Source organism: Polyodon spathula, chromosome 16, assembly GCF_017654505.1.
Source record: "Polyodon spathula isolate WHYD16114869_AA chromosome 16, ASM1765450v1, whole genome shotgun sequence".
NCBI classification, from domain to species: domain Eukaryota; kingdom Metazoa; phylum Chordata; class Actinopteri; order Acipenseriformes; family Polyodontidae; genus Polyodon; species Polyodon spathula.
The window spans coordinates 10,735,944-10,760,749 of NC_054549.1; the positions used below are offsets into that span (position 1 = coordinate 10,735,944).

The following is a 24,806-nucleotide window of genomic DNA, read 5'->3' on the forward strand; positions in this document are numbered from 1 at the left end:
GTGGTTTACGACGTGGTTGTGAGTCCCAGCATTGTTCCCGTGTGGAACAGCTGATCTTGTGAAGCTGTACTCTGATCACGAGGGGGATGAGGACAGCAAGACGGATTTCTATCTGTATAGACTTCTATCTTGATTAGCCTGCTATTGCTCTTTTGTCTCTATTCTCAAATGGAGCTGCAGGCTTCAGCGTATGTGACCTGGAGGTCAAATGACTTGAACTCTTAGTAACTCTTAATAAAGTTATCTTCAATATTGGATAGGCAATACCCATTCACCTAACTGTACGGTAAGTTTATAAGACATGTCAGAATCCCTGAGTTTCCTTATTTAAAATGGTATAGCTGTCTTGGATTGATACAGTCTTCACTGTGATTTACTGATAATTCATTCAAAAGATATTATTTCATAAATTAACATTTTGTGCTAAAGCAAGAATTTTCAGTGGAAACTATCATGGGAAACTGTGCATGTGTAAATAAATCTGCAGGCGATTACTGCAGGCAGGAGCTTGATTTATCATACACATTCATGTCATGATTTATCATACACATTCATGTCATGATTTATCATACACATTCATGTCATGATTTATCATACACATTCATGTCATGATTTATCATACACATTCATGTCATGATTTATCATACACATTCATGTCATGATTTATCATACACATTCATGTCATGATTTATCATACACATTCATGTCATGATTTATCATACACATTCATTGATTTATTTAAGTTTCTGTTGTTTTGTTAAAGCCCAACATTCTTTGATACATTCCTCAGCAGAGACTGTAACAGTGATCTGTATTTGCATTGTGCAACTGAACTGTACTCGGAAAAAGAATTGGTAAAACCAACATTGCCTAAACTTGTTAGTGATTTGAGTCAAATGTGTTTAGACTGGAACAGTGATCAAAACAGAACCTCCTTCATAAAACTGAATACATTTTCTGTTCATCCACAAATTCAGTTTCAGTTTTCCCCTTTGCTAATTTTGCAAGATGCATAAACATTAAAAAAGGTTTGATGCCCCTCCTTTATCTAGTTACATACTGCTTTACAGCTTGCCTATTAATACAGTGGCTCCCACAGGGAAGAGCCCCAGTTCTGTAGCAGGCATGGTAACTGGAAGGTTACCAGTGTAACACTTTTTCAATACAAATGCGTCAGCTACATTTTAAAAATAATCCTCCCATGAAATGCCGGTTTTACAATGGCCTGACATTGCAATCTTAACCTGCATTGCCTGTCTTATTGTTTGAAGAAGGACAATGCTTTTCAATTCCTGTTTTCCAGGTCGACCCCCCCCCCCCATGCATGCATGTAGAGGCCAGTTCTCTGTTTGCTCTTCACTCCGATCCCTGTGTCAAGTGTTCTGTCTTTCCTGCCACTGGCTCCTCTTTAACGGCTTTTGCGTTAAATCATTTCAGTAAACAGGACGCGGTTTCCTGTTTTTGCTTCACGGGAACATTTTAAAAAATGACCTCCTTTTCCTTCTGTTACCTCGAAGAAGTGAACCAAACCGTCTGCCTGTCTAGACAGCCACATCTGAGCAATAAAGGACAATGGATGTGGAAGTTTCTTTCAGATTGGGCATCAAAGATAAAATAATATATAAAACCATATGTCAGAGTAATTAAATTACAATATCACTCATACGCACAGATTGAAAGATGTGAATGATCACAGTACAGATCAAATAAATACGTTAGCAAATGAGCATTTAGATGCAAGTCGGCATGCGGTGCAGATCTCACAATGACATTCCACATCATATTATTGACAGAAGCACAATGTCCGAGACAACGCCTGGGGTCCCACCATCTGTCAAGAAGAACTTTTATTGTTGTTTTAGGGTGGGGCCACGGTGGTCTCTAGCGCCCCCCCGGGGGTATCTTTTGTTCGACGTTATCTCGTTTCGAAAGGCCTTCATTTGCATTTCCCCCCCGAGCTCCATTGTCCTGACGACAATATAATGACACCCTCTTCCTGCTAATCTGTGCCAGGTAGTCGTTTAGACAACGCTAATGTGACACTAAATAGATGAAGGGTTACTGTTTTATTGTTTAGTCTCTATAGAACGTCCTACAACAACAAACAACTCTCTCTCTCTCTCTCTCTATATATATATTTATATTTATAAAATCTCTGTAGTGGGTATCGACACTATGCATATTATTTAAAACAAGACAGTGCCCTAAATGAGAAAAGACTTGAAAAGACACTACTGTAACTAAATGTGTGCCCATGCTGTGAAAAGATCTGGAAGCGCGATTTCTTTGGCAGGCTGTAAATCGAATCACAAAAAGCACTCTCTTCAGATTCTGAGTGGATTACAGTGTAGGTCTGAGAGGGGAAGCGACGGGAAAATAAAAAAAAAACAAAAAACACAAATGTAAATTATAATGAAGAAAAAAAAGCTGTATGCTGTGTGTGGGAGAACAGGGGCAGCTTGTCAGGAATGCTGTCTGCTTTTCTTTCTGTGTTGTCCTTGCGGTTCCACTGTCCTCAGATACCGGTCAGGCACTTAGCATTCTCTTTCGCTACCCCCAATATCTTTCTACACAGCTGTACACTGCATAATAGGGCTTGTTTAATTTCTTCATAAACCCTAAAACCACAGGCATCTTTTAAAAGGGTATGGTATGCTTTTTTTTAAATATGGTCTGTGTTTTATTTAAAAATGTCCTGGAATCGTGTCTTTTTTGATTGTTAACCATCAATCATTATACCGTTTTGTTTAAAATATTACAACCAATAACCCCCATTTCCATTTGATCTAATCACTGAAACACGCGATAAGACTAAAGTTTAAAATTTTAGGACAAAAAACAGCAATGGGAAGTGAGCAGCGCCCGGCTGGAGGACGTAATGTTTATTTTTATTTATTGCTTAACGCGGGAGATTATTTTAGAAAGTAGGTCTGCTTCTTCCCTGCAGTTCGGCCAGGAATGCTTCGTGGAACGGAGTCCTGTGCATTCCAGTGAGGTTAGCAGCTTCAGCTAATGGGATTGTAGATCTCTGTGCAACATCACCACATGTCCACACTGCAGAGAACATTCCCAATGTGAGATAAACAGCAAATAAATAAAAGAATTACAAGCTGGGGTTGTAGATGGGGGCCTGTGTTATCTCTCGTCTGCAGGTGAATTAACCATCCCCTGGTTCATTTTTAATAAGGCCCTAGTCACAAAACCTTAACCGGGGAGGCTTGTAAAGAATGTTAAAAGGTGGTTTGAAAAGGTTTTAAAAACTTGTCATAAATATCCTAAAATAGTTGAAAAAAAGGGGGCGTCCTGGACTTAAAACTCAGACCTTAGCGAAACCCTTTAACTGACTGACCCTTTCACAGAGTAAGCACATCGATAGCCCTCCTTTGTACGTCCGTTTCCCCGAAGAGTCTGAAAAGCATCAGAAGCAGCTGAAGGAGAAGCTTTGTTTTAGTCTTTCTTTGACACCTAGCAGCTGTGCATTAGGGCATCGCTCATCAAGAAATCACTGAAGATCTCCAACTAAACAGGGGCTTGCTTAACTTCTACCTGCAGGGTGTCTTCACTGAAGATGGAATGCGGTGTCAGCAGCAGCCTCCTGTGCTTGGCTGGGTTGTTTTTTTCCTTCTGAAAGCCAGTTGTCTCATCGATCAGAGGAAGTGTTTACAGTACGATGTCTGCTGCGCAGCCAGTTCTGTCAGTAATAGCGTCTAACAGCAGAACATTAAAAAACTGTTTGAACAGATGAAATATTTCACATAAATCAGAAAGCTCTTAGTTACTGCATGTGAATCGTGGAGTCTCGCAAGAAACAATGGGGATTTCACAGGGGGGCCTGGCTACTGAATCACAAATATCAGTCTGCACAAACTGGGCTTTTTCATAGAGCCATTGCTGGCTATTACCACCACTACTACTATTATTATTATTATTGTTATTATTATTATTATTATTATTAGGATACTTTCCAATCAATCAATTTCACATTTACAATTATGCCGTTTATTGTTATTATTATTATTATTAGGAACTTTCCAATCAATCAATACATTTACAATTATGCCGTTTATACAAACTACTCCACCCTTCCTTCTGAGATTTTCAGCCTCAGCTCAGACTGCAGACGCAGTGGCATGACATACGAAGTGCAGGAGCGGTGACTGCCCGTGAAGTAACAAAGCGCGCTTTTCATCCCCGTTACCCTCTGATGTGATGACAGGGTACGGAACTCCCTCAGTGTTGGAGGCAGCATGCCCGGGATATCTTGGCACACCCTCTGGCCTGTAAAGGAAAGGTTACAGTTGCTTGCCATCGCTGGAGTCGGGAAATGGAAAAACACCTAATTTGTTTTAAAACAATTGCGGATAACTGTACATCAGGGTGTGGAAAGAAGCATTCTGTTTATTTTTTTTAAATCTTTTGTAAAAGAACACCTATATCATTTTGGATTTTGGCTGACTCGGCTGTGCTGCTTTGCAACGCTTTTTATAATAATTGTAATCCAAACAATTTCGGCTCACCTTTCATAACGATCCTCGTGTGATGAACTCAAATAAACACAACCAGAGGAAAATCACACTACTGAAAATAAAGTACAGAAACAGCGCAGGGTATTTCCATGGTCTGAGATCTAAACTAAATTCAAAGCAACCTGCATTGAAACGTTGCCACCAGCAGCTAAAATCAATATCCCTACACATACGCACAGTAAAAGACTTCACTCCCATATACTGACATAACAGCCACATCAGGAATTGCCTGGACCTGGTCCCTGATCATTACTGCATTGTATTAGTCCTCTCTCCTGCAATACTGACTTTGGTATTATTGTAAAACATGTGCAGATCTGCTACTTATACAAGAAATGCCCTTTCATTAGGTGCAGATTTCTGTCAATTTTCTTCATGGAAAGCTATCTTCCAACGTTTCCAGTTAAAGATGTCAAATCCTGCACTCCCATCCCATCCATAGTTATTGCATAAATCACTGCCGTCCGCAGAGAGAAAGAACAATACAGTACTGTGAAGCCCGCCATCCTCCTGGTTTTTAATTTAAAAGGGAGAGATGCTGCGTTTGACAGTTCCGAGTGTCTGGGATGTCTGGAGCCAAAAATAAAAAAAACTCTCTTCCTTTAAAAGAGGGAGCAGAAGCACACTTCTTACCCAGGAATGTGAGGCACGAAGGCAGCAGGATTCAGGTGCTGGAGACCGAGAGAGACGGGGAAGGACAGAAAGTTCTGTAAGCAAAGTGGAAGAGAAGCTGCCGTTCACGGTTTCGTGAATAAACAGTACTGGGCACGGCTTCTTTCTTTCCTAAATGTTATTTGTAATGCCGCTAAAGAAGTTGAGCGATGCTAGATGGAAAGCCAGAACAGAAAACTAAACTTGCCGTCACGTCCTGGGAAATGCTATTCATTTACAGTGCATTGTTTAAGAGAATTTATGTTCTTGTTTATTTCAGTCCAACTTTGAGGGTGTTTTTATAGGGCTGTATCTACGTCGTAATCAAGGTAAAGCTGCTTCATCCGATAGCAGGTTTAGATGTCACGCTGTCATCTTGATATAGGTTCATTCTCATATGTTTAGACGAACCCTGCTGTCCATTTAGACTGGGGCTTCATGCCTTGCCTTGTGCCTATTTCATAACTGATATCTGGGTTTTTAAAAGCCACTTGCAGGCTAAGAAAATAAAAAATCTGTGAAAACAAAGAGGGACTCATTCAACCGAAGGCAGCCCCGAAACTTAAGCCCAGTCTAAGCAGTGACTCCGTGCTGATCCGCGATAATTCAGCTGTGGATTATAAAGTGTTATCCCTTCTTACCTGATTTCATTACGGATCGCTGTCTACAGTAGTGAAGCTGGGGAAGTCTCTGGTGCCATGGAGTGCGATTGCAATCAGGAGGCTCTGATGGGGAATCTACCTGCTTTACTTTCTCAGTGTATTAGATTTGAAGAGCAGATCATCATTCGGGAAAGTCATCTGGAAACTTCAAATGCTGAAGCGTGAAATCCAAACACAACACCACTTTGTTATAACAGAAGCAGCTTTACCACACTCCCCATACTTACAGCCGTCTGCCACAGTAAACTAAAATAATAAAATAACTTTCCCAATGGCATGCACAGCACTTAGTTCTCAGTTTTCTAGACGTTGGCTAATTCAAGGCTATTGATTGGGTTCCTGCCATGCTGAGCCCTTTAGTTGCACTGCAGGGTCCTGGCTGAAGGCAGTGGTTCCTTGCTGGGTAATAGAGTCCTGTATTAGGCTACAGCCACAGGGCTTTGGGTGGGAGGAGTGCTTTGACAGAATTTGCCCTACAGAGCTCCTTTGGAGAGGCGTTTGTTAGTCACGGTGTGCGTATAGGATCAAAGAGCAGACTGCTGGAACGCGTGTTGTCTTATGTGCCGCTGCATGGCTGGTAAACGTAATGTCATCTTTAACCACTTCTGTAGTTAAGGTGGTTTTAGATGGACCTGTGTTGGGAAGTATTGCAATAGACTGATCCAGAGGTGAAGGGGTTAAAAAAAAAAAACAAAAAAAAAAACAGTATTTTTTTTAATAGTTTCCAGATGCAATGTTTTAATGATGTGTAGGACATGGGTCTTACGTGTAGGGTTCGCAAAATTCAGACCAGTTTCTCTACTCTACTTTCTTACAGCATCATCCCTTCTAAATAACACTCCCAGGTATCTAAATACAAAGAAAGAAAGAAAGAAAGAAAGAAAGAATGAATTTGCTTTCACATTTCAATTGTTTGAAATCCCACCTCCCAGTACTGTCCAATCATATTGCAGAACTAGGAGGACAGATCAGAGAGAAGCCGATGGCATCACAAAAGACCAGCTGAGAAACCTGCAGTGATAAATCAGTCTCTGGGTGCAGGACAGATACCTGCTCCCCAGGAAATTACCTGCCTTTGTCTGCAGCACAAATCACCCACTTGGGACTGCTCAATATGGCAACCAGACTCCCATCCCAGTGAATACAAACAGATTTGACAGCTGAGATACTTACTATGCCGCTCCTGGTCTTACTTACACATGCACTTATAGAACAGACCTAGACTTAGATACACAAGCATGCACCGTACAGCAAACCCAAACACACTAAAATAAACCCTGTTCTTGAAAATGCACAGTAGAGTATCTCCCTCTGGAGGGTAGAAGGCTGACACCACACAGGAATGCTCAGACTCTGAGCACAGTGTTCTGTGTAGTACGTGATTCAAATCTGCCTTTTGAGCTCACCTTTGGTCTTCTCCGACAGCCCCTCAGGCTGGTAGTCAGGCCCGTACAGGCCATGGCTGAGGAGCGGGCCATTAAACCCTTTACTCAAAAAACAGAAAACAAACGGCAACTACAAAATGCAATCTCTGGACGGACTAGTTTGGAGAACTAGTGCTTTGGAGTTTGGTTCAGAAAACAAGTTCTTTTTGACCTCTTTGTTGTGTTGACAAATAGCTCCATTAAATTAGGAACAAGCAAAACAAAAAAACTACACTTCCTAACCCCTTCCAGCTCTGAGGCAACACACATGGTCGCATCGCTCGTGGGACTGCTTCATCTGGGTACTGGCTGGTAAAGGATTGAGTCTGGGTTGGTTGCAGTGTGTAATTGATCGCTGGCTCACCTCAGTCATGTGCAGACTGTAAACACAGAGGTGCTGACCCCGGCCAGGGTCAAGGGTCCGAATCTAATCCTCGGGCTGTGGGAAGAACAGTATTCTGCATCAGGTGGTCTGGTTAGCCTGGGGAGGTCTTTCTCTTGAGGAATTGTATAAAACGGAACGGGTCACCAGCCTCTTTGTTGCACTGTTTTTGATTAATATATCTGTTAGAGGTCATGTTCCCTGAAGCACAAATTTATTACAAGCATGAAACTGTTTCTTTGATAGTTATATGTTAGAAGGCTGTTCACACGAACAAAGAGTAATTTAACATGAATTTATGATTGAAAGTCAATAGGAAAATGTGTTTCCGTTCTTAAGTATGTAATTATATTTCATTTCCGCCCAGGTGCTGTAAAGGGTTTACAGTAAAAATTGTTTAACATTACAAACACATCATCTCTGTATCGGATCTTAGAATTCTCAGAAACTCGAATAAATAAAGTCAGCTCTGCTGTTTGTCTTCAGTGTTGTGAGTGCACTGTTTTGTGGTGTGTGTTTGGCTGCAGCCTACAGCAGAAAGGGTTAGCCCTCGTGCTTGCTCTTTACTGTTTGGGTACATACTCATTATAAAGGGTGGCTTTCACACCTGGTGTCCATTGGGTAGGGACAGTGTCGGATCTGGGAATATTTTTTTCCAGCTCCACATCCTTTGCTGTACATTAGCAGATCTGACACGTTATAAATCGCTCCTCAATGAGCCATGCTGCTGAATGCCCCAGTGCACCTAAAAAACACAGAAAGGCAATGGTGCGTGCCGTGCATCCCGCCTGCCGTCTCCCATTACCTGCTATTGGCACCGGCTCTGATGGAATGATCCATTAGCCAAGGTCTGACAGCGCAGAACATTCCCATATGCGACTGCCACGGACCTGAGCTCTGGGAATGATAAACCGCTGTGCTTGCATTTCATTACAGTGTTTCTGCGATGCAGTGCAAGCCAAGTTCAGCAGTTCACAGATGTGCCTGCGCCGACTGGCAAAAAGGGGCGGGAAACGTATGCCAGGAGTCTGTGTAACTTAGCTTGGACGTTACATTTCCCCTGTGGTATTACAGCACCTTGTGCGTTCCTTATATTCGGGTTATAACCTAAAGGGTCAGGTTGGATATCCCACTTCCAACACCAATGCAACATGTTTTGAGCTGCACTCTATCAGGTGGGCTACAGAAACATCTCCTCCATTCCATCTCAGCTCAGTTTATTAGCCTGGGCTTTATTTATTATCCGCTGCATTTCTCCGACATCTCCGAATGGATCACTGGAAAGGTTTTTTATTAAACAGAGCAGTGGTGTGGTCTGAGGTTGGGGTTGAAGGGAGAGGGGTTATTAAAATCGAGGAGAGGCCGATTGCTCTTGCCCTGTAAGGGACTAACGAGGCTCGCTCCCCGTTAACTACACTTGAGTGATGAGGAGAACCCAGCTGGCCCTCCCTCGAGCAGATTCAGCAGGAAGATCTTGATGCTTATCCTTGCACAGGACAGGAGGCTTAGCAGAGATCTGTTCTTGAAAAAAAACGTTTAGAGGGATATTTTACAGTAAAAAATACATTGGCATTTACCATATGGTGCACACAAAATACAAAACTCAAGGGGTGTCTTGCATACCCCTAGACCCTTAGCCGAGAAACTTCGAGACGTTTTCGGTGAACTTGAGCCTAAAAGCGGTGGTCAGAATGTGATGACAGGCTTTCTCTTCCTACTGCTACTTGGCACACTCCAATTAAGCCTTCTCTCCCTCTGACTGCTTACTCATTACAGTAAAGACCGTCAGTGCTCTTACTTGTAGCTTTTGAAGGGGGTGCCTTTTTCTTTTTCCCACTGCACATTTTCTTCTTCTTCTCCTCTAATCTTTTTGTTATAATTACCATGCTTTTCACTGCACTTTTTATTGCATACCAGCAATAATAACATACCAGCAATTAAAGTTCAGTACACTTTAGTTATAAGTAGATAGTGACCTCTATTAGATGCCCGTTTGTATAATGGACATTTTGATAATATATTACTGGAAAATATAAACCATGTAAAAAGCATGTTCTAGTGTACGTGGGCAGGGATATGCAATTCCAGTCCTGGCGGGCTGTACCACCACAGGTTTAACAGGTATAGATACAAACGATTAGGTAGTTCAGTTTCATTGGTTCAATTTAATAATTAACAGCATGGGTGGAACAAGGGTCCTGCAAGGTGTGGACTGCCCGTGTTTATCGCCTGCATGAGCAGCTGCACTAAATCATGAGGAATACTGAATTGAAGGAGAATTTCTGTGATAAAAACTACAAAAAAAACATACTTAAGAGCTAAATCATGGGAAACGTCCCTCTGGAGCCTCATAGCTACAAACTTCAGACTCCTGAACTCAGATTCCTGGATAAACTCGAGACTGAGCACAGTATAACACATGCCTGCTGCGTTCTTTACAAGAGCGGGCTACGCTGCAGGAATGCGACGCCTGGGAATTGCACGCAGGGTTCGGAGATGGGAAAGCATCCACAGCCTCTCCTCTCCCAGAGGATCCCATCACCAGCTCCGGAAAGATGTTGATGCCGTCGCTCCCTCCCATTAAGAAAACACGCTCTGCTCAGAGTCGGCGTGGGAGTGTGGGGTACCGAGGAACTGAACTTCACCATGCCACTCCCATGGCCTGTTGCTGTAGAGTATGAACAGATCCTTGCCTCTGTTACTTTTGCAGTGGTAGATCAAGGTCTCAAGGTACCAGCTGTTGCATGCATTATCTAAAAGGCTTTGCACGGAATTGTGCAAAGCCTTTTACATGCACTGGCAGTCTTAAAACAATCCCAGTGTCTCAGCTGGCACAGGACAACGCCCCAGCCTGTGACAAGCTGAAGTCGGGCTTGCAATCGCAGACAGACAGGATCACACTGAGAGACACAACAGAGAGACACGTTCATTCTGGTTCTGTAGCCAGACACGAGACCTGCTGACATTCTCCGATTGTTCTTGTTTTTTCCTTTGTGAAGGAAACTTATATAATTGTGACAGGGCCCTGCATACTGGGGAGTGTGTTTTGTGCCATAGGTTTAATTGTTTTACTAATGTAATTAGCGACGCCCTGCTAATAATTTAGGCAGCTGTATAAGCAGATCAGCAGATGATTACAATGTTATTATGCATAGCTACAACGTACTTAATGTGTACTTTTTGCATGACATGTGTAAGTACACAATTGTATCAGAAAAGGGTTAGGATTAGAGTTAGGGGTAGGATTAGGGTTAGAAGGTCCTGCAGTTTAATTAGTCCATGTGTTCAGTGTGGTTAGTGATACCAGATTGAGGTAGGGAGCATAGTGTTACCTGGTGGCACAGTATTGTAACTGCACCATACTATTTATGAGACTGTGCAAAAAAATATTGACATAGTAACATCTCAGTAATACTGATACTTGGCAGTTTATTGTAGTTTTAGATCAACATTTGCACATTGCAAGTGTTTTTGGTTGCAGACGCACGGGGAAAGTCAGCGAGGACAGGATGTTTTCTATCATCTGCATTGTTGTCAGAATTCCCCGGGCACATTCCAGATCCCATTCCAGGACTGTTTATCCCACGGGGTCATGAAGAATTCCGGCTGAACGAACGCCACGGCGGGCCGGCAGCTCCCCCGCACTCAGACACCTCGGCTTATCAATGTGTTCCTACAAATGCACCCCAGCGCCATCGCTCTTTAACTATATAGTTGCTCATCATGACTGAAGAGGGTTTCCAAGTGTCCTGACTATAAAATATCACATAAAACCCATCTTGTAGGGTCAGGGTGCCTGCTCTGCATGTGTTTTCAAAGCGATGTCATAGCTAATGTGATGTGGTAATAGGCAGGCTCACACGACCCATGCTACTTACACTGGTGAAGAGATTTCTGGTATTCAATACACAGTGCCTGGGTTAAGGGTAATTAAAGCTAAAAATTACAGCTAAAGTTGTAACGACAGTTTTAACATAGATGCATGTTTTTTGTTTTTTTAAATTACAAACAGAAATCCAAGGGAATCCGTGTAAGAGGTCTATTACAAATCTAAGGAATGATAAGCGGCATTATGGCATTGAGCCTGACTCCCTCTAGAGGTCAAATGTTATTCTGACAAGCGTAACTGTATTTTTTTCCGTGCGGCTGAGCTTCGTGTGATAAAGTCTGAAGACCAACAACTGTAAGAGAGAACCAAAAGGGAGACTAGTTAAGAATCCTGCAACTTTTGACTTCTACAATAGATGCAGGCTTTCCTAATAGTGGGGAAAAACGAGTCACAATCTGTAACTCAACTACAGCCTCAGGGGCTTCTTTGAGTTGGAATGGACTTGCCCCAGATCACAGTCAGCCAATCACAGTCAGCTATGCATTAGCCCCTGGTCCTTCAGAACTCTTCCCCAGCTGTGTCACCTGAAACCCAGTTCAGTGTGTTGATATCGTGCCGTGGTGCGAGTGGAATACGAGATCTACGAAGTCAGATTCAAAGAGCGTTGGCATACCTAGCCGTTGCATTTACTGCCAAGGAACATTTGGAAGCGTTTCCCTGCTGCGGTCTGTCATCTTTCCCTGATCTGTTTTGTTGAAGTGCAGTGGCAGCTGTGGCACCATGGTCCAGGCCAGCTTCACGAGACAGGGCTCTTTTTGGGAGCCTGATAATTACTAAACCACGACTCCCTCTCTTTAATAGCGTTACCACAGCCCCAGAGCCAGCCAGCTGTGACGGCTCCCAGATGTGAGAGCCACTTTCAGACAACCTGGCAGCAGCTTTTACACTCTGGAGACCCATAGCAGTGACAGACTGCGAGACCCTTTGGGTAGTGGAAGCTCTCCAGAAATATGTATTATAGTCTAATCATAGAAAAATCTAATAAAAAAAGGTTTGATGCTTAAATGCCTGAAAACACTAATGACTCCTCCATACATCACAGCACAGCGGTCGAGTACATCTCCTTTCTTATTACTGAAAGTTTTTTCTGGGGGGGGGGGGGGGGGGGGGGGGCTGTACAGAGCGCCAGTGATTTACGCCAGCCTGGCCTGATGGGCAAGACAGATAAACGAGGCATTAAAAAGATCAATGGCTGATTTAGTTTATTGGTTTTTTTCTTGGCTGCATTTTTGGCAGGGCTTGAAGGAGCCTGTCTGTGAACCTGACAGTCTGCATACGAAAGTAAACTGACCATTCCAGTCACAAGAAGAAAGCAGGGTCTTTGCAGCGAGATCAGTACACTACCACACTACACCCCTCTGTGTCAGGATCTTCAGTGCTTCATTACATTCTGGGAATATGTAACAAGCACAGGTGTGTCTGATTAAACTCAAGGAACTGCTATGCAATGGGAGTTTTATTTCCATCCCTGCTACAAAATGTTTGCACTGCAATAAGAGGAATAAGACCTGTTACATGAATCACTTCCAGAAAAACAGTCTCTTAAGATTGTGAACAACTGCGATATGAGGATTCACATTTATTGAGCGAAAAATAAAGTCAAATACAGGCTGTAAGATTTACTAAGGGACTAACTAACGGTCATGGTTATCTGCTCTGGTTTAGATCACTTCTCCACTGTTTCTTAGTAATCTCTTTCCCCGCTGGTGCAGTGTGACCAGTGCAATTTCCTAGCGGACATCCGGATTGCTCTCCCATAGCCTCTCTCTCTCACGCACACACCCAGAGAGACCTCCTCGAAGCCAGCCACAGGTGCACCGAGGAAGGGCAGGGTCCTGTTCAAAGGGACTGAAGCTGGACTGGGCTCCCAATAGACTTGTATGTGCAGTCTAATTCAAAACTAGCTCTAGAGCCCTTGATTTAAATCCCTGAGTGCTTTAATTCAGGCATTGCTACAGCTTACTTTATTTTTCTCTCTCCTTTTCCAAAGAAAATGGTGCTAATGAAGAAATGCAGTGAATGGATTTTTCCAATGGGCAGATCGGATATGCGTGTTGCCTCCAGCTGGTTGTGATTCTTCTTTTAATTAAGTTCAATTCATCCTCCTATTTGATGTAATGGAAAGCGTTGGGTGATACACTGCTGTGGTGGATTCTGCCCCCTGTTGGTGAGATGGGATAATGTTGAAAGCTGTGTGTCCACAGATGCAGAGAGACCAGTTCTTTTGCACAGTGGTTAAGACGCTTGCTTGCAGTGGGGGGGGTTCGACGGTTTGCACCCAGCCCCCGCATCTGTTTCACAGACAACAATCCAGCTAGTTGCACAAAATACTCAAATGACTTAGCCGGGTTTAGATCAACTGCCCTCATTTTTTCCTGTTTGTGTTTCACGGCACGCAGCACGGGGTTGGATAACAGTTCGGCACATCAGTTTCTCAAATGATTTGTCTACAAAGCAGATGTTGGAACCTTGTTTCTGGTCTGGCAAGCTCTATGACTGGAACTCGCTCTGTGTAAACCTGCATGTGGATCCAAGACTGGAGGCACTGTCTGCAATCCTTCTTCCCAATGAAATGAAACTGGATGAGAGGCAGTCCGACCTGACGCGGAGACATCAGCGGCAGCACTGAAAACAATATTACTAATACGAAGAAGCAGTGGTATGCATACCAACAGCTGGCTGGAAGGTTGCTGGTAGACCTGCCTTGCACCCGCGGAGAGCTTTGAGTTCAGCTTGGGAGAGTCTGGATCTCTGTGTGGTGTCTGCAGTGTTCACACAGGACAGTCTGTAACTGCCTTAAAGAGCACTGTGTCGTGTAATGACTGTTTGATAGCAATGCAACGTTATTGTTATGTTACAGAGCCTCTGATTAGCACAAATCTTAAACTTCCTCAATGACATTAGCTAAGCTGTTTTTTTTTTTTGTTAGTTTATTGACTAAAACTAATTGAGTGCTTCAATTATTTTTTCTTAACTTGGAGATACATTTACAATCACTGACCAGTCAGGCCTTCACAAGTGTACTAGTTAAGGAGGTTTTTAACGTACATGACCCCCCGCGCACTGCAAACCAGCGTCTTAACCACATTGCAGCCAGGCTCGTCTGCATTCTTGTGTTTTTTAGAGCTTTTAACCTCCTCTGATCTCACTGACAGGGGACGGAGCAGAATCCAGAACGGCAGTGTATCACACAACACACACACACACACACAGAGGCTAAGGAAAGACACCGCTGGGAAACAGTTCCTTTAGTGCTCCTGTGAATCGAGTTTTCGGACCCTGTAGGGTGATCCAAGCTCTGAATGAAAAACCGCAGAAATCGTGACCTGTGGACTCCACCTGGCCTGGAGCAGTTCCTGTCAGAGCCTTCCCTTTCCAGACAACGACAACAAACAGACAGGAAGCCCGATATAATGAGAAGCTTCTCTGTTTGTTTGGGAAGGCTGTTGGAGCAGGGTAATCAATTTGAGTCAACAACAAAACACCAGCAGCTGGCTAAGGTTGCAGTACGACAACAAAAAGAAAGAAAGAAAGAAAAATAGATAACAACCCATGCCATGATATTCATTGTGGCAAACTATTTGACATTCCCTTTTAAGGAGTCAACTTTATTGACTCTACCTCAAAACGGGCTGGCACTTGATTTGACTTCCCCTTTAATGTAAACACACCCTTTCAGTGTCAGGTCCAGTAAACTCTATGCCGGAGCCTGGCCCCTGTGAACCAGTTTGACCCCTGAAATCAAGCCTGGGTGGAGCCTGTGTGTACGTTGCCAGGCGACCCATCCTTGGTTTCAAAGGTCCGGGCTCACCAGCACCACCACAGGGAGTTCTGAGTTCCGTTCTGTGATGCTGTAAACAGGGACCAGGATAATGGCGGGAGTGCCAGGTTGTTCTACAGTGCACCTGGGTGGGAAGACACACCAGAGGTCCTCTTGTTCCTCCTGCACTGTGTCTGGGGTGACAAGTCATTTACAGTGGCGTGCAGAGTCACAATCTACCGGGGTAGCACAGTCAACATCCCACCCTCTAAAGTTTATTGAAAGTATTAGAATTACTATGTGCTTTGATACAAACGAAAAAAAAAAAAGAGAAGGCATGCTTTGTGAATAAGCTGAACAGACTGACGCGTTGGGTAGCTTTGTCTCCGATTCGTGCAATCTGCGCAACGTAACGATTTGAAGCTTTAGCAAACGTAAATTAAAAGCAACTCACCAGGCTGCTTCTTCACAAAATCCATTCTGCGTTCTTTCTTCACAAAGTGGTCGATCGCGGCTTCGAAGTTCTCAATTCTAAACAACAGCGTCTTTAATAGGCAATACCGCGCGAAACGCTTAACCCAGCATACCCCTGTCCCGCCTCTGCTCAGCTGACGCTGTCTGCTCCGAAGCGAATGCTTTCAAAGCGCTGACCCCACGCCCTGGCCATTTATTACCGCACAGTTGCACAACCTGCGCCAGCCTTTCTGGAAGTAAATCTTGTGGTGATCTGGGAAGAGACAGGTGAAGGTGCTACAGTTAGATGAGCGCATTGATTTGCAGGCTCGGGGATTAATGTGCAGTCAGCTGTGACTGATTTACCGAGCGCTCTACACACTTTTCAGTTCTCTCACGACTGCACGTTTACGTCTGCAATACGTAATTTAGTGTATCTTAAGTGACTGACTACACGTCTTGCCCCCCAGCGCCGACGTAAATCACCCCACCTTGAATGGCTTAGCAAAGAAAAAAAAAAAGCCCTTTCCATTCCGTGTTTCGATTCATTCTTTAATTGCAACAGGGTCCCACCCAGTGGCCAGATTTTGTCATTGCAGTTCCTTTGTACAGCGTGCGCTGTTGTATTTAGCAGAACACGTGCCTCGCCGCTAATTGAGGTTACGGCTCAGCTGATTATTTTGTGTGTAATAAATGCTTCTGATTCCCTCAGATGCTGTTATAAACTGCCACTGAGTGCAATTTCACACTGCGAGAGAGAGGTGGTGACGTATTCTTCTATCGCACCCCTCTGAGAAATGGAAATTGGTTCAGACCGGGCCCAGATGGATTGTGTTAGCTACACATACACACATTGATCTCTTCTTGTTGCTATGCCAATCAAGCCATAGAGTTGCTGACCTGCACAGCTTACATTATGTATAAACTGCATGCTCCTTTCAACACTATGCAACAGACGCTGCTTTTGCTATTTATGTCCAATAGTGGCCTCTTGTGGTGAAAGTGAGGAACAGCAGCAGCAGCACGTTTCTCATTGCTGTTTATACAACACAGTATGGTAGTGATCAGACTGGGGGAGAATCGGAGCGGTCAGCACGCTTCCCTTTCCCTTCGGGGCTAATCAGAGCCAGCGATGTAGAAACCTATAATCCTGCAAGCGTTCCTTTTGCAAAAGCCTTCACGCTAGATGATGTTGTTCCTGTTATGTACAAAGTCCCACCCCAGTTATTAAAACCAATGTGAAACGATAGACATTGCCTCCACCACTGCTTTGAGACGCACTGTTTACATACCGGACAACCGTTCTTGCAAAACCAATAATATACAAGATCAAACATTTGCACGGTGGTGCAATGACTAACAGAACTAGCAAAGCAACTCTTGCGTCTTGTGTTGGTGATCCAGTGTTAAAACCATTGCAGCTTTTAGGAGTTTTTCCAGAAACAGAGACACGGTTGCAATGGTTCCTATGCATGGTAAACAACGATCTGTGCTAAACGGTAGAAGGTAATGATAAGGGTCACACTTCATAGTAAACACTGGAGGACACATGGCCTTTGCACCATGTTAAGTTGTTTAATTATGTGTCTATTTTATAATGCATCAGGTTGCCCCCAAAAGTAAAACATCGTGAGCGAAGGGGGTCATGTTGACCACAGATGTGTAGTTGCACGGGAATGCCAGTATGTTATTCAGGAGGGCGCTTTGCGAACGAGCACACCGAGTCTTTAAGAGCACAAAACAACATACAAAACATACAAAAAAAAAAAAAAAAAAAAAAAACCCTTGAGAAGCGCCGACTCAACAAAATATCTCAATTCCCTGTCTTCCAGTTAGCGCGTCAATCCAAAGCCACTGATACAAATAACACACCCTACAAACACACATCTGCAAAACCCGTCCTCCTGTAGCACAGCTAACCTGAGGACGCTTTAACCTGCCGTTTTATACCTGTGCTGGATCCATCAATTACCCACAGCTGTCACTAAGTGCCTCACTCCTGGCTGAGGCATTCTGGGAAATATAGTTCTTTAGCTCACTTTTACATGGGAGAACTACCATTATTTCCCCACTTGTTTCAACCCATCTGAAGCTATACAGCCTCCACATTATCTGGGGTCCTATGTACTTTACCTTTATACTTATCCCCAGTCTTTGCTACACGTCTTACAGCCCTTACCACTAGACTCACTTGCCTAGTTATTTAATAGGGCTTATCTCTCCAGCGTACTATAAGGCATGTTTCTGGTTGTCTCACAGTGTGATTATCGGATGTGACGTGCTCACCTAGCTTTGCATCCTTTGTGCTTGAGTGTTGAACCCAAACGGAGCGTTTTTCATTGTGTTTTTTTCTTGTTGTTGGCGCGGGTAATATTGCACATACTGTTCTCAGCCAGTAGCACACAACAGAGATTATAATAAGAGCCCTTAAGCCTGTTCCAGCTCTTACCGGAGACAGTCTGCCAGAATCTCAATAGCATCCACTTTCCAAGCGTGCTTCCGCCACTTCAATTAGATTCATATATATATATATATTATTATTATTATTATTTTTCTTCTGCAAACGATATTGGAAAATGTGCTTGCAGTGGAAACAGGGTTGAAAAAAGCAAGGGATATTGTTACATAAATTTGTCCTTTTGCTTTTTTGCATTTGCGAGTCCAGAAATATTCGCTGCCATTTGGCATCTGTTAGTTTTGGATAAAGCAGCCGTACAGTGTGTATTGCTATTTGAATAAACTGGAGTTTATATAAGGTACTCTTGACGTGACCCTGTCTCTTAGAGAATCATAGAGATGTCAAGATCACAATCTGGCTAAATAAAATAAAATAAAAAACTAAACCAGAACAAAATGTTTAATTTATTACTTTCACTCTCTCTATCCTGGAAAATAAAGACAGACACACCAGCCCTGTCCTGTATAAATATCTTAAAGTTCCCAAAATAACACACACACAAAAAATGAGCCAGGCCTACATTCTACTCTGAATGAAAAGCTGGGATATTTTAGAAGAGATTGTCGGAAAAGGGAACACTGAACAGACCTCAGAACTCTCTCCTGGAACATGGAACACCGGAACTCGATATGAAAGCCAGGTCATGTCTTCAGCGAATCAAGACTCTTTTTTTTTCTCTTGTGTGGTATAAATAGGGCGGAGCGTCAGTAGAGGTGGTGTGGAGTATCATGCTGTTCTGCCGGTTTCCAGACCTTGACAGGAACACAGTCAATTTTCTTTTTTCTCCCGGTCCAGAGTATGCAATGAATTATTCATCCTGTTGTTCTTCTGTGCGTAACTGCTGGAATTCTCACCCGTTGCTCGCTGCAGGGGAAGCATTTCCAGTTAATTGTAATAATTCCCTGATTTTGCAGGGATGTGATGACCAGTGTTAATAACCTACAGATGCGCCCCCCTTTCTCGCCGATGTTGGGAACGCAGAGCATTTGTTTAATTGTCTAATAATGTGTTCATTTTTATATTAAATCAAAGAGGTGGAAACACTGAAGGGCTTCTCTCATTGTATCATTAATATAGACCCACAGTCCAGGAAAGCTTCTTATCCCCCAGCGTTGCAAAGGTTGCATGAAAACAACTCGATTACAATCACCGTGTTTCCTTTTCAATCTGGTGCAAATTGTACCCTGGAGTAAACAGGGCTGCTATGCAGGGGCCGGGCTGTTTCTGTTCACTCAGTAACAGAACACAAGTAAAAGACATCATTGCTCTTGAGAAGATACAGGGAAGGACAGCCGGGCTAATCCCTGTCCAGCATGAGGACAGAATCCAACCTTCAGAGAGGGTGGATTGGATCAGAATGATCTCTGCATGCTTGGGCAGCCATCAGTGATAAATGCATGGACCGGTTTAACCCTACAAAACACTAGGGACAGCAAAAAAACAGTAGAAATGCAACTAATACGAAAATGTTTCATGGAATTATTTCTAGCAAATACCCCAAATAACTAATTAATGGATATGCTTCATTATTATCCTTATACTTACTACTAATTTTCCAATTCATTAAATAACCCCCCTATCTCCGACAGATAAGAATGAGTGCGAGGAGACGAACGGGGGCTGTGAGTTTCAATGCTGTAACACCATCGGCAGCTTCTACTGCAAGTGCCCCCAAGGGATGAAGCTGAAGGAGGAAGGCAAGACGTGTGAAGGTAGGGGTGTAGGAATGCACCTGCACTGTTACCTTGTGCAGGCTTCACAGTGCATTCAACGGGATTCGAGTCCAATACACTCATTATAAATCACGTGGGGGCAAGCAATCCATAAGCTGTGTGCTGGTACCATTGCCTGTGATTGGTGCTCAGATGCAAAGGTAAGACAACTTTTCTTGTATCGAGATCAACACATTAATCATTAATGCATGGATTTATTTAATAGCCATTAACTTACTTAAAGACAGTCCCATGTAACTATGTATAGTAATGCTAATTATGTGTAAGTACACATTGATCTGCTATGTCAAGATGCAGTAATTGGAGACGTTGAATGGAAAGGGTTAACGAGTTCCAGTACCCAGCTTCTGCTGCACTGTACCCACGCTGCAGAAAACGGAAATGTGACTGGATCCATTGTGGTTGGGAACTGCGCCCTTGAGATACAACCTAGACAGCTTTCTGGTCCGTAAATGACATGTTTCTGCCAAACGTCAGATATGAAATGTAAAACAGTTATGCGTGTCGCTGAGTTGATTTTCCATTCCTTTATATTATCAAAAACAAATCCATCCAGCCAAGCATCATTCATGAAAAGCCACTTCCATGTCAATGCTAGTGTGCAGATATTTTAGACTTGTATACCGAATGTCTTTAATCAGGAAGCTATCAAATGTTATTGTGCAAGCTCATGCAAACCTTATATAATGGAATTTAGCTTTTTTTTTTTTAAAGCTGCTGGAAGCAATACAGTCAAATAAAAAGGCTGAGCAGTGTTTTTCTGAATAATGCCACCACTGGGAGTAGAATTCAGAGGGGCTGTTTAAGAAACATGGACAGTGAGCATAAGAGATCTAATAGAAAAAAAAACAAACAGTCAAGAAGCAAAGTTTAGAAAAGTTTGTGCTGCCTTTCACATCAGTTTGTCTTCTTTCGAGGTTTTGTTTGGTTTCTTTTTAAATGCTGGTGTCACTGCGAGTAGCGGGCATGTCTTGTTTGTGATCACAGCTAACTCTACAGGGTGAGGAATGATTACCTTATCAGATCTGTAGACAGCGCGCCTGGGGGTGCAGGCAATACAAAACAGTCAGTACACAGTTCAGGATGACACGGGGGAGAGGGAGGCGGGGCATCTAAAGAGTTAAAGCAAACAAAGCAACAGAGTCACGGGAAACAAGATGACAGGGGGCAGGTACATCAGAGAGTCTCCTAAACGATTTGTAATTACTGCCCTGACGAACTGACCAGTCCTCTTTCAGAGTGGCATTAGAGTGCCTAATAGCCAGGTAAAGCAATAGAGAACAAACATGACGCAGCAATTTAACCAACAATTTACAGTAAAGTGAACATACCCTGCAGTTAGGGCTGCTAATGCACTCTGTCTTTATTACAAGGGCTAGGTCCACACTGACTCTGTGATGTCTGGGCTGTAATTGGAGGGCTAGGGGAGGGGGGCGGGTTTTAGAGTGGAGTTCCAGTACATCAGAGGAGCCCGGTCACTCACACAGTGGGATCACATGACACAGCACCTCTCTATTGTATTTTCTCCTTCTGATCCCAAAATAGAAAAAGCCATGATGTCATCCTGTCAATATTTATATGCAGCAGGACAAGGCCACCTGCAGCTCTGCAGACTTAAATTTTGCAGATTTTTTATTTATTTATTTTTTAAATACCATCTTTTTGGTACAATTGTATCCTTTCGGAGGTTTCAGTCAGTTGACCCTCTTAATTCAGTTTAAATCTCTTTTCTACGTTGCTGTGACAGGACAGCGTTGCGGGTCCAGGTGGTGTCGGCAGGCAAGGAGACTCAGAGACAAGGAAGCTGCAGTGTAAGCACGGCTGCACAGTTTAATCAACAAAAACAGATCAAAAAGTTGAACAAAACACGTCTCACAGCGCAAAATAACATGTTTAACAAAAACAAATCACAAACACACTAACAGAAACAAACAAATAACCAACTCAAGGGCCAAAACAAACTTCTTCACTCCCTAATTCCCTCCACCAAACAAAGGATTTTCTCTCTTTTCTTTTATACCATGTGGCTGGAGCCTAATTATCAATTATTCAATCAGCTCCAGCCACATTCTCACATGGATTTTGGGAGGGATAGGAAATTAACCCCATCCCTGCCAACCACCACCAAAGCACCACAAAACAATATTTACAGGCAGGGCCCTGCCCTGCCACAGTTGCCATTATATATATATATAATGCAGCGTTGTTTTGCTAAAATGATGTTCCTTTCATTCTCTGCCTTGTTTTACTATTCTGTGTGTTTCTTTAGTTTTTATTTCTTTTCTTGAATTCTTTTGTTAATATTCATCAATGTTTTATTCATGTGAAGCTGTGGGCAGCAATTCGTATTGTGAAAGGCGCTATATTAAAAATGAAGATTATTATTATTATTATTATTACACGGCATACTCCTTTTGAAAATCCTATGGCATGTCTATCACCTGTAGTGAGATGTGATTCAGTATTCCTACCCTGTTTAGTAATGCTCTGTTATTCCCATTGAAGACAGAAACATCAGGGACTGATATTAACTGCTGACCTCAAAGAGAAAACATGCGCCCATTTAAACGACTTTCCTTCAACCTAAAACAGCAATGTGATCAACGAGACGATAAAACACTAAAGAACAAATCTCCAAAGAGAACAAAGAAAACCAGACACTGAAGAACATTAACTGCTGCAAAGCGATGACAAAATTCCAGTCCAGTTCTGGGGGCCAGTGGGCTGGGGGGGTTCTATCAAATCCATAAACGGTCCTTCGGCCTTTTTCATTTTGCAATCTGAACATGTTGATTGCATTTCTGCTCCCACAATATACAACACTATTTTATATGGGCTGCAGTGATCGGCTTTACGGGACTAAGTGAAAGAAAAGGCGTCTCAATCAATAGCCCTCTGGCCAGTGGTCAGCTTGGATGAGCTGAAGGGTACCCAACGCCATGCTAGCCTATAGAGCTTGTCACAAGCCTCCAGCCTCTGTGTTCTGTTCCTAGTTTGGCTTCCATCTGCGTTACATATTTCTTTAGACAGAACCTCAACCTTCAGCCCCACACCTCATTACAGAACGCAAACTGCTAAACAAGGGAAGGGGGCATCATCTCATAAAAGCAGCACATGGCATTTATTTCCCCAGTGTCCCTGTGATGAAGCTGAGCTATTTCAATAACCCATGTATTTATATAAAGCACTGTTCTGCTCCAACAGCTATCTGCCCAACGATTCTCATAGTTTTAGTGTGAGCATTACGGTAAGGTGCAGAGGCAGTGTGTGTGTGCATGTGTGTGTGTGTGTGTGCGTGTGTGTGTGCGTGTGTGTGTGTGTGTGTGTGTGTGTGTGTGTGTGTGTGTGTGTGTGTGTGTGTTTGCAGGAGCTCACCTGGTAATTTGGCTCACGTACAGATATGGATGTAAGAGATATAGAGAGAGGGCTATTTCCCTATTTATTTCCTGTGGTCTTAATCAACATCTACATCAGCAGTAATGAAGGCCAGACAGGGAGATGATGGCCACAGGCTTCCATTCATTCAGTCTGTCCGGGTAGCATAGTCATTGACCTTCCCCTACGGTGTTTCTAAAAGTACTAACCATTACAGTACCCAAACCTGTAAGTGATTAAGGGAAAACTGGATGGACAAAATATGAAATCCGTTCCTCTCGAGTGATATTCTCTTCTTGGAACCTGGGCTCTCAAACAAAGAGAAATAATCATTCTGTTGGCATGAAGTCTGTATCAATCATTCCCCAAGTATTGCTGTTGAAGTTCATTCTATGGTTCTTTGGTATACTGGCTTACAATATAAAAGGGAATTGGTTCCATTTAATCAGTTTTGCATATTCAATCATTGTGTGGGTCGAGGTATTTTAATAGCCATTGCATGCAAAGCACACACCCATAAAAGGTAAAAAAACAACAAAAAATATATACTTGCATTGGACGCTGTCTGTGGACATGTCTTTAATTTTCTTTTTGAAAGACTGGGAAGGAATTCCAATTGTGTGATGAAGCATGCTGCCCTATTTAGGTTTGGAATTGTTCGGATTATGACCGATGACTCAAAGGCTGCTGGAAATGAGACAGTCCAATAAAAAGACAGGAACATTGCTCTCCCTTCTCGAGGACTCTTCTGGGAACACATCGTACTGGAATTCAGGAACGCAGGCGGACGGAGTCAACTTCTGGCATGTCAAATCTCAAAACGAGAAGTTTTACATTTTCTTTCAAAGTGTACCGATTGCATTGGTAAGGTGTGAACCAAAACCAATTACAACCAATTTCCTGTCCACCTGACTGTCTGTCTAAACCTCGACACATTCACAATAGGAATCTCATTCCCAACTCTAAGCTGTGCTTGGGGGGGTGTATTATTATTTTTTTGTCAGTGTGGATGGACTTTGTGGAACAGATAAGATGAAACTGATAGATAAACTCCACGGTTGCCAAAATCAACACAAAAGTCCCAATCCGATCAGGGAAAGACATCTGCAATGAATTCCCAGGGAAAATAACCATCCTCAGCTGGCGTGATTGGCTATTTATGTGGAATAATTAGCAGGCCACTGTCTGAGGGACATGTGGAGCGTTGCATTGCCAGGGCTTTGTTCCTGGTGTGTGATCGACAAGCTGAGCAAAGGAATCTCCAGCACAGCTCGGCTCCTCATTGTGGAAAATATATCAGGATAAAGAGCTTGATCACTTCTGCAATGAGAAAACACGTCTGCGCTCGCACACATTCAGTGTGCAGATGTTTAATCAGTGAACTAGTGCAGTACATTATCTGTCATTTGAGGATAGTGAAAGCTATTGAAGGGCTCTCTCTAGACTCTATCCTGACTGTTCTTTATTATTGCATTATTATTCTAACAGTTGAA

The 24,806-nt window shown here is 43.0% G+C and overlaps 1 protein-coding gene across 1 annotated transcript in view; it reads left to right on the forward strand.

Moving 5' to 3' along the window:
* Window positions 1–24,806, forward strand: part of LOC121328725 (multiple epidermal growth factor-like domains protein 6) — a 73,126-nt gene that overhangs the window by 17,081 nt on the left and 31,239 nt on the right. The window contains exon 5 of the mRNA XM_041273724.1: window positions 19,795–19,917. Coding sequence (XP_041129658.1) covers window positions 19,795–19,917 — 123 coding nt within the window. The remainder of the gene's footprint in view (window positions 1–19,794; window positions 19,918–24,806) is intronic.